At 54.5% G+C, this 10,744-nt stretch overlaps 1 protein-coding gene across 1 annotated transcript; it reads left to right on the top strand.

The window, feature by feature from the left end:
• Window positions 1-257: 257 nt before the first annotated feature.
• On the top strand, window positions 258-2,742 carry LOC140856987 (wall-associated receptor kinase 2-like). Its single transcript, XM_073255187.1, has 4 exons — window positions 258-1,137; window positions 1,232-1,399; window positions 1,625-2,464; window positions 2,552-2,742. Exons 1-4 carry the CDS (start codon window positions 258-260, stop codon window positions 2,740-2,742), a joined length of 2,079 nt encoding a protein of 692 aa, XP_073111288.1.
• The last annotated feature ends 8,002 nt before the right edge of the window (window positions 2,743-10,744 follow it).

Here is a 10,744-nt window from a genome sequence, read left to right as displayed (position 1 = left end):
TCAAAAGCTCGTATCTCCTCCATCCGAGCTCCGATTCAGGTGATCTTGATCTCGTTGGACTCCGTTTTTCGCCGCAAACCTCGCTGTGGGCTCAATGTGGGCTGAATCTCGAGGCATTAAATCCTAACACTAATTCTAGTTATTGGGAGGACGAGGAAGCATGTTGATGTATAGATTGAATAAAGGAGGTAACAGTGAGATATATGGGAGAGTCCGGGAGAATGATCAGAGGAGCAAACCCATTCATGTGCGCATGGATGCTGCCGTGCCACCGTCTCTTGACAGTACTGCTCATTACCGTGACGGCATCGGCAACGGCATCGGGCAACACACTTCGTGGCTGCCCAGCGACATGTGGCAACGTTAGCATCCCCTACCCATTCGGCATCGGCCCGAACTGCTCCTTTCCAGCTCCCGGTTTCGAACTTAGCTGCAACGACACTGGCAATGGCGTCTACAAACCTTTCCTCATCGACGTCGAGTTCATCAACATATCCTTGCAGGCAGCCCAGGCTCGCATCTACAACTACATATCCTGGCAATGCTACAACGCCACGTACGCCAACGTGTCGTCCAGCACATGGTATATAAATTTCACTGACAATCCATTCCGGTTATCCGACATCGATAACAAGTTCACGGTTGTCGGCTGCGACACCCTCGCGTACATCCGTGCGCAGAACCACAATGACATAGTGTTCGAGAGCGCATGCGGCTCGGGCTGCTCCAAGGAGAACCTGAAAAACGGGTCATGCTCCGGCAAAGGCTGCTGCCAGACCTCCATCCCCAAGGGAATCAACTACTATGATGTGGGCTTCGATGACGAGTTCAACAACTCCTGGGTGTGGGAATTCAATCCCTGCAGCTACGCCGTTCTGGCCGATGCCGACTGGTTCAAGTTCAGCACGGCTTACATTACTACCCGGGAGCTCAATGAGACGAATGGGGGGCGGGCGCCCATGGTGCTGGACTGGGCCATCGGCAACCAGACGTGCGAGGTCGCGCAGCGTAACACAACCTCCTATGCGTGCTTCAGCAAGCACAGTGACTGTTTTAACTCCACCAATGGCCCAGGATATCTTTGCAGCTGCTCCAGTGGGTACCAAGGCAACCCCTATCTTCCCAACGGATGCGAAGGTCTGTCTACAATAACATTCTCTCTCTGGGTGTGTGTGTCTTTCCCTCTCTGTTTCTGGTGCTGACCTTTCTATTTGTTGAATTGGGATGGTAGATATTAATGAATGCGATCTCAAAGAGGAATATCCATGCAATGGGATTTGCACCAACACAGACGGGGGATATAATTGTACATGCCCAACAGGCACGAAGGGCGACCCGAAAAATGGAACCTGCAATTCCGACCACAGCAATCTTTCCACGTCAGTGAAATTGGTTATAGGTAATCCCTCCCTATTTAGCAATAAATTCGGTTTCGACCACTTCTATCGAGTTTCATTACACGTGCATCAGGCACAAACTTCAATTGTGCAAAGCATAGAACTAGGCTACTTAAAAGTTTCAATCACCGTTTAGTATGGAAAAGAAATAAATATGAGGGAAAACCTCGATCCTCCTTTCTCGAACTCACTAATGATTAAATTCTCTGTCTGTTTATAATCTTCAGGCATCGTCACCACCACCAGCTTTGCCCTTCTACTCTTACTATGCATTGTCGTTTACATGGTACATGAAAGAAGAAAACTTACGAGAATAAAAGAGGAATACTTTCGGCGACATGGAGGGCGGTTGTTGCTTGAAGAGATAAAGTCGAAGCAAGGTCTTGCATTTAAGGTATTCACGAAAGAAGAGCTAAAGCAGGCAACAAACAACTTTGACAAGAGCCGAATTCTTGGAGGTGGAGGCCATGGAACTGTTTACAAGGGAATACTCGATGACAATCATGCAGTTGCCATAAAAAAATCAAAATTAATTGATGACCACCAGAAGAAGGAATTTGGGAAGGAGATGGTTATTCTTTCTCAGATCAACCATAGGAATGTGGTGAAGCTCTTGGGATGTTGTCTGGAGGTGGAAGTCCCGATGTTGGTTTATGAATTTGTCTCCAATGGAACCTTATTCGAATTAATCCATGACAGGAATAGGACCTCCCACATTTCATTGGATACCCGTTTGGAGATTGCTTTACATTCCGCAGAAGCCCTGGCATATCTACATTCATCAGCTTCCCCTCCAATCCTTCATGGAGATGTCAAGTCTTCGAACATACTTTTAGATGACAACTACAATGTTAAGGTGTCGGATTTTGGAGCTTCCATGTTCGTGCCAAAGGATGAAACTCAGTTTGCTACACTAGTTCAAGGGACTTGTGGTTACTTGGATCCCGAATACCTACAAACGTGCCAATTAACCGATAAAAGTGATGTTTATAGTTTCGGTGTGGTTCTTCTGGAGCTCCTTACTGGAAAAAAGGCAATTTATTTTGAAGGATTTGATGAAGAAAGAAGTCTCTCATCATATTTTTTATCTGCCATGAAGGAGAATCGGCTTCTACAGCTTTTGGACAATCAAATTATTAATGAGGAGGATATAGAGTTGATACAAGATGTTGCTGAGCTAGTAAGGCGATGCCTCAATGTTAGAGGTGAAGATAGGCCTGCAATGAAGGAAGTGGCTGATGAGCTAGATCGGTTAAGAAAATGCAAACAACATCCATTTTTACAGCATAATCCTGAAGAGATTGAGAGTTCACTTGGTAAGTCATCAAGCTACAATGAAAAATGAAATCTCTGGATACCGGAAGATGATGTGTGTGTGCGTGTGTTTCTCTTTATATATCTTTGCTTAGTTTTTCGAAGAAGAGGTGGGGGATGATCATGTTGTATAGTATAATACGAGTTTCTGTCCCTATACATTAAATGTATGATGCTAGTTTATGTGTACTTGTGCATGGGTTTGCAAGATCCACTGTTTCTAGTTTTTGAAATATAACTAGTTTAAATTGTATATTTATAGTTTTATCGTCATCATTGTTTGCTGCTTCTGTTGTTTTGATAATCATCCGAATCACATTTAAAAATTTTGGGCTTTTATATGGAAGAGGTTAGCACCGTGTTCAATTACTCCATTTATTTAAAAAACAATGGTATCTTCCAGACGCAAACTTGAAGTATATAGCGTACACATGCTAATCCATGTAATAGATCCGTAGATGAATAATTTCTCCAAAAGAAATTGCTGGGACTTCTATAGTTTAGATTTGATGTGGCCAGGCAATGCCAGCCCTTTAGTTATGGCCGGCTAGAAGCTTGTGCAAGGGGCTCCGTGCTTTCACGCTTGGTTGACATCATTCTTTGGGCTTTGTCAACAACATAATCTATAGTCAATGTGATTTTTGAAGCTCAATTATTTGGCTTGACTCCTCATTACATGCCTATGGCATTTTGGCGTTTCTCAAGTAGTGATATTTTCAAGCAAGTCTCTTATAAATTTATTTAGAGTGATTAGTATTGCGGCCAATCGCCTCATCGCCCGATCGCCGGGAAGCGTGCACCTGCAAAAAGAAGTCCGCACTGACCGGAGGCGGCTCCGGCGGGGACCCTCCGACGGTCAAGTCAGAGAGGTGACTGGGCAACAGTGAAATATAGACAGAGAGCTCTGAGAGAGAGAGTGAGAGAGAGGAGCGAGCCTGTGTTTTTTGGGAGAGACGGGTGGATCGATCAGTTCAGCCCCTTGCACTGTTGCCTTCCCCGGTATATATAGTAGAGCACGGTATGGCGTCGTCATTAATGGCGCGGACAAGTGAAGAACCGTCAACTCACTGTGGGCGGTCAGAGTCGCCGTGAAAACGTCATGTCGCCGTGTGGCCGTCTAATCACCAGGGTTGACCACGCTCTCGGCGGGACAATGCCCCTAGGTAACCGCGCCGCATGTCCGTGTCAAAGCTGACAAGGTCTGGCGGCTGTACGGCGATCGGAGGAGTCGGCCGACCCTTGGTCGGTGGCCAGCAGAGTGGCGTCGGGTTCCTCCGTCGGTCGGCGAGTTTCATGTGAGTCGGCTACCAGACCTCTGGGTTTAGTCGGTCGGGATGGATACGCCCGACATACCCCCGGTCGGCAATGGACCGTTGAATGGCCGGTAGTTAGCCGCTGATGGTGTCCGTCAGTCGGTCGCCCCGACCGACGATCGGTCGGTCTATCGCCCAGTCGGAGTCGTCCGTTGGACCGTTAGTCGGTCGGGCCGTCGGTCGGTCGGTCGGGCCGCCAGTTGGTCGGGCCACCGTTAGTCGGTTGGGCCGCCAGTTGGTCGGGCCACCGTTAGTCGGTTGGGCCGCCAGTCGGTCAGTCGGTCGGTGGGTATCCCCCAACAGTTGCCCCCTCCACTCCTAAGTCGGGTGGTGAGCTGGCCGATGCTTTCATTCGGGCAGCACTCTCGGACGACTGGGAGTGGATTTGTCGCATGTGTAGATCCGACCGTACCGCCGGCTGATCCGATGCCAGACGCCTCATAAATGCCAAGAGATCTGGACGTCTAGTCGATGTCAGAAGTCACGTCGACGTCAGGTGTCAGACGCCACGTCTTGTCGTCGTCAGAAGTTACGTCGGTGTCAGAAGATCGGGCGCCGGATGAGGCGGCGTCAGACGACCGGATATTCGGCACCGATCGCGGGAGAGTGGGCCGCTGTCAGGCATCCCATCGGGAACGTGAGTCGGCACGGCGCATGAATGCGGAGCCGCGCCCCGCGTGCCGCGTGCCAAGGTGGTTGGCCGGCGTCCCCTCCGGCATTAAATGAGGGCGGTGCGGTCGTCCCGGGACGAAGCGCGCCGAATCCCCCCACCAACCGACGGGCGCCACGCGTCGCGCATCTGCAGGCCTTCGGTCGGCGCGGAAGCATCTCGACCGTCGGTCGGCCCTATATATATAGGACCTCCCGGACCCATGACCCACACTTGCCATTTGCTGGGGGAAACTCTGTCCGGGTGATTTCTCAGTCGTCGCGGGCGGAGCTCTCTTGCTTCCGGAGGGTCCATCTGGTTCGTGGTCCCGGCTTCCTCTTCTTCTTCTTCTCTTCTCTTTCGGTTCCTGCATAATGACCGGGAAACCGACCCAGGGAGCTCGGTCGGGGAACCCGACCGACGACTCCCGATCGGCTCCGGAAGATGAGGCCTCCTCGCTTTCGGGGCCAAACGTCGATCGACTTCGGGAGCACTATCGCATCCCAGAGCAGTTTCGGCTCTCCGCTCCAGGGGCCGGCGGTCGGGTCAACAGCCCTCCGCCTGGCGATCTGGCGCTGTACGTTGAAGACCTTCGCGCGGGTCTTCGACTTCCGATTCCGGAGTTCGTCCGGAATCTACTTGATTATTACGGACTCTGTCCGGTGCAACTGGCGCCGAACTCTGTTCGTTTAATCATTTCCTTCGCGCTGTTGTGTCAGCTCTTGCCGACCAACCCTCGCGTTTCACTCTTCCGGGCATTTTTTGTGCTCCGACCCCACCCTAAAGCCCGAGGGTGGTGGCTCTTCAACCCCCGGAAGGGTCTTGCCTTCATAACTGGTCTTCCATCGTCCATTTATGGATGGAAGAACCAGTTTTTCTTTGTTTCCTCCTCTTCTCCTTGGGGCTTTCCTTCTCGTTGGGGTGTACCCCGAACCGAGGCCAACGACAATAGTCGGGTGGAGGCGGACGACCGGGAGGACTTCCACCGACTGAAGGATATGTCGGTACCGAAGCAGAGGGAGCTTGTTACCGAACAAGCTCTCTATGACGCCGGCTTGAGTCTAGTCCCCCGATAGGTATCGCCCGATCCCCCGGCTTCTCTTTTTGTTCGGCTTTTGGTCAGCTTTTGGTCCGGTCTTTAACGCTTGTCGGTATTACAGGGACACCACCAAGGATGAGGCCGACGGATGCCGAGATTCGGCAGTTTGCCACGAGGAAGAGGCCAGCGTCGGGGGCCGGCCCTTCGCGCCCTGCGAAGAAATCAGCCCCAGCTCCGCCGACCGTCGAGGCGTCGGCAACCGACCAGTCGGAGCCGGTCATAGCTCTCACGGCTCCGACGGTCCACGCTGAGGAGAGGCCGACTGAGGAGGCGGCCGAAGGAATATCGGCGGCTTCGCCGGTGCGGGTGGAGCCGGATGACGTTCGGGAAACCGAACATCGTCCGGCGGCGTCCGTTGGCGCAACGGGGGCGCCGGGTCGAACTCCAGCGTCCCGTCGCTGCCAGCCCCGTCGGTCGGGGTAGCTGATCGGGGGAAAGCCCCGATGGAGCCCGCAGAGGAGGATAGGTCGGGGAGCCGGTCAATGCCTCCAAGCGCATACTACCCCGAGGGTGCGTCGGCGTTGGCCGACCACAACCTTGCGAGGAGGTTGTGCCAAGGGATCCTCCTCCCAGCCGACGTAGAGTCGCTGCGATCTCGGCAGGTGACCGAGATGTTGTCACGGTTCTACCCGACGATGGTTGAGGTAAGCTTCGCATCATCTTTTCCTTAGAGATTTTCCTTAGAAATTTTTGTTTGTTGTACGATTCTGACGAAGCTTTTTGATCGGCAGCTGATCTTCACAATGTCTGAACTGGAGGTCGGATACCGAAGGTTCGGCAACGTTCGGGCAGCCTTCAAGGAAAAGTCGGCGGCGGCCGAGGCTGAGAGGGCAATGTTGGCCGACCAACTTCAGCAATCGGCCGACCGGGAGGCCAAGTTAGTTGACGAGGTCTCCCGGCTTGGGTCCGAACTCCGGTCGGCCAAGAAGGAGGCCAAGCACAAAGGTCGGGCCGTGCGTCGCCTTCGACGTGAACGGGATGGTGCCACCGCCGAACTCCAAGGGGAACGCGAGCAACTTCGGGTCAGCCTGGAGAAGCTCGCTGAAGTCGAAGAGGAGCTGTCCATCGCCCAGATCGACGTCGAAATGGCTAAGGTCGAGGCGGAGTCGGCGAGGCAGGAGCTCGCCCGTGCTGAGGATGAGGCAAGGTCGGCGAGGGAGTCGGCCGATCGGGCGGTGGAGGACTTCCGGGCCTCCGATCGATATCGGGAGGAGATGCTCGAGTCGGGCTTCACCTCATACCGGGTCGGGTTCGAGGACGGTCGGGATGCCATCCATGCCTTGTACCCGGAGCTGGACGTCAGCCGCATCGTCCCGCCGTTCGTCGAGGAGGAAGGAGCAGAGGAGGAGGGAGCCGAAGAGGAGGGAGCCGAAGAGATGGCCGACCAGCCATCGGGAGGCGTCATCATGGCGGAGGAAGCCATCCCGGAGCAGGTGCCGACCGAAGTTCCCTTGCCGACTGAAGCCCCTCCTTCGGCCGCCGACCCAGCGCCGCTCATGGCCGAGATGTCGATCATCCCCGATCCTCCGTCGGTCGAAGAGATCGACCAGGACGGATGATCGGCCTTGCCGACTATCTTCACTTTTTGTTTTCTGAAAATACATGTAATCGGGCTTCGACCCGACTTTGTAATTTCTTTTCATCAATGAATGAAACTTTTTTGTTTTTCTTCTTGTTTGTAATGCTGATTATTACTGCGATGTTGAACTTTAGTCAATAACTTAAGCAAGTCGCCAACTCACATAAGTCGGTAGGACTTCGACAACTTGCGCAGCCCCGAAAGTAGAATGTGTCCCGACTTTAAGTCGGCTTCCGATAGTCGAAGTCGTCAGTCGGGTGCATCTGTTGAGTCGGGAGCCGACCGAACCTGGTAAAGGTTCGGTAGTCGGACTTCCATAGATGCGTTTAGTCGATCGTCGTCCGGCGCAGTGTCGGGGGAACGATAGAAAGTCGGGTCCCCCTGCTCTTGCGTCGGGTTCTGTGTCTTCCGACAGACGGTAGCAAGCCGAATGTCGTTCAGCCGGCCGTAGGTCGGTCGGCAAGTCATGGATGTGACTAAGGTTGCATCGTGTGATAGACGGTGGTAAGCCGAATATCCCTCGATCGGCCGTAGCCTGGTCGGAAGTCGCGACAACAGTCGCGTGGGCTTTTAGCCTTTCTTTGGTCGGGGCCCGATCGGCGTGTCGGCCGATGGCTCGGCCCGAAAATTCGACCGTAGAAGGAGTATTGACTCCCGTTGCAACAGATGCATCGGCCTTTGTCAGGGGCGGATGTGTTGCCGAAAGTCGAAGGAGTGTTGACTCCCGCAATTGTAGATGCATCGGTCCTTGTAAGGGTCCGATTTATCATTGATTGTCGAAGGAGTACCATCTCCCATTCATAAGAGTCCGTCGGCCCTTGTGAGGGTCCGACGCACCGTCGAAGGAGCGCCAACTCCCGTCATCGTAGATGCACCGGTCCTTGTAAGGGGCCGATGTCTCATCGTCTGTCGAAGGAGTAACGACTCCCGTCATTGTAGTTGAGTCAGATCTTGTGAGGGTCCGACACATCGTCGAAGGAGTGCCAACTCCCGTAAATGTAGACAAGTCGGATCTTGTGAGGGTCCGACGCATCGTCGAAGGAGTGCTAACTCCCGTCAATGTAGATGCATCGGTCCTTATAAGGGTCCGATGTGTTACCGATGATGAGGTCGTCGGTTTTAGGTGGATGCTAGGTCCACGTCGATACGTTGGGGCTGAGTGCCGATCACTAGTCGAAGAGTTAAGACTCCGAACTTTCAAACTGAACTTGTATTCCGACTTTTGAATTACAAAATTCACTGGTAATACAGCTTCAAGTTGTCGGCGTTCCAAGTCCGGGGAATGAGCTTCCCCTCAAGGGTCTCCAGCCGATAGGCTCTCGGCCCGAAGGTGTCTGCGACCTTGTAGGGTCCTTCCCAGTTGGGAGCCAGCTTCCCTTGGTCAAGGGCTTCGACACTTCCGCCTTCCTCAAGACCAAGTCTCCAGGCCTGAAGAGCTTTGGTTTGACCTTGGCGTTGTAGTACCGGGCGACCCTCTGTCGGTATGAAGCCATTCGGATTTGAGCCTCATCCCGTAGTTCGGGGAGGAGGTCTAGGTCGGCCCTCCGACCCTCGGAGTTGTCCGGCTCTTGGTACTGCTCGACCCTCGAAGATGGTAGGCCAATCTCGAGCGGGATCATAGCCTCTGTCCCGTAGGCCAAGCTGAACGGCGACTCCCCGGTCGGGACGCGGGGGGTCGTTTGGTAAGCCCACAGAACGGAGCCCAGCTCGTCGACCCAGAGACCTTTGGCTTCATTTAGTCGGGTCTTGAGTCCGTGGAGCAAGGTTCGGTTGGTCACCTCAACCTCACCGTTGGACTTTGGGTGCCCGACTGAAGTCAGTCGGTGCCGGATGTGGAATCTGGCGCAGAAGTCTTTGAAGTCTTGGTTGTCGAATTGCCGTCCGTTGTCGGTGATGATGGTGTGCGGCAATCCGAACCTGAAGATGACGGACTTTTGGATGAAGTCCTCCATCTTTCGCTCGGTGATCTGTGCCAAGGGCTCGGCCTCGACCCACTTCGTGAAGTAGTCGATGGCGACAACGATGAACTTTCTTTGGCCCGACGCTGGTGGGAATGGACCGAGAATGTCGACTCCCCACTGGGCGAAGGGCCACGGAGCGACAATGGGAGCGATTTGGCTGGCCGGTTGGTGCTGAATATTGGCATACTTTTGGCATGGCTCGCACCTCCGGACCAACTCCGCCGCATCCTTCTTCATGGTCGGCCAGTAGTAGCCTTGTTGCAAGACCTTGAAGGCTAGGGACTTGCCCCCCAAGTGGTTCCCACAGATTCCTTCGTGAACCTCTCGGAGAGCATAGTCGGCGTCGGTCAGCCCCAAACATCTGAGCAAAGGGAGGGAAAACGACCTTTTGTAGAGTCGGCCGTCCATGATCACGTATTGCGACGCCGACCATCGGAGTCGCTTGGCCTCCGCGGGATCTTCAGGACTGATCCCGTCGGTCAGGTACCGGACGATCGGGTCCATCCAACTTGGTTCGGACGTTAGCTGCTGCACTTCTTCGACCCGATCGATGCTCGGCTGCTGGAGGTTTTCGACGAACGTCCGACCCAAAGAGTCGTAGGCCGACGTTGCCAATCTGGAGAGAGCATCGGCGCGGGCGTTCTCCGACCTGGGGATGTGGGAGATCTCGAAATACTCGAGGCGCGCCATGAGGTCCTTCACTTTCTGAAGGTACTTGATCATGGTCGGATCTCGCACCTCGAAGTCGCCCTTGACCTGCCCCACGATCAGCTGAGAGTCGGAGAATGCCCGGAGGCTGTCGATGCCCAGCTCCTTCGCCATCCTCAAGCCGGCGAGGAGTGCCTCGTATTCGGCTTGATTGTTGGAGGCCTTGAAGTCGAACCGGAGGGCGTATTCGGTGACTACCCCATCCGAATTCGTGAGCAGGAGCCCGGCCCCGCTTCTCTGAGCGTTCGAGGCTCCGTCGATGCTGGGAGACCCCAGGAGTGGAGTCTCCGGAGGATTCTGAGAGGGAGGCCGACGGTGTGTGCGGCCGCTTCTCCTTCCTTGCCCGTTCCAACGGGGAGGGAGAGGGCCGCTGGGACCGTCGGTCGTCGCGCCATGGTCGTCCCTCCTCTTCTCCATGGGAGCGCTGTTGGGGGCGCTCGCATGGAGGTGACAGGGATCGGCGCGGTCATCGGCGGCTACTCCTGGAAGGCACGGGTCGGGCCGCCGGTTGCTGCTGGAGGCTCTTGACTGCATCGGTCAGTACGGTCATCTGCCGTACGATGGCCGCAATCTGGGCCTCCGTGGTCACTGCAGGGCGCGGAGAGCTAGGCTCCGCCGTCGGTGGGGGCGGGGAGGCTTCTTCCCGGCGGGAAGAGCGCCTTGCCGACCCAGTGACTCTCGATCGTTGAGCTCTTGTCTTTGTCATGCTATCCCCTTCCTGGCG

Source organism: Elaeis guineensis, chromosome 4 (genome assembly GCF_000442705.2).
Source record: "Elaeis guineensis isolate ETL-2024a chromosome 4, EG11, whole genome shotgun sequence".
Lineage (NCBI taxonomy): Eukaryota > Viridiplantae > Streptophyta > Magnoliopsida > Arecales > Arecaceae > Elaeis > Elaeis guineensis.
This window is presented reverse-complemented; position numbering and strand designations above follow the sequence as displayed.

Bases quoted from the DNA above. Each gene is read 5' to 3' on its own strand.
- LOC140856987 (XM_073255187.1), top strand. From the start codon at position 258: ATGCTGCCGTGCCACCGTCTCTTGACAGTACTGCTCATTACCGTGACG. The intron at 1,400-1,624 runs GTAATCCCTCCC...TATAATCTTCAG, and splicing joins GTCAGTGAAATTGGTTATAG to GCATCGTCACCACCACCAGC. The intron at 2,465-2,551 runs GTCTCTCATCAT...AGGAGGATATAG, and splicing joins AGGATTTGATGAAGAAAGAA to AGTTGATACAAGATGTTGCT.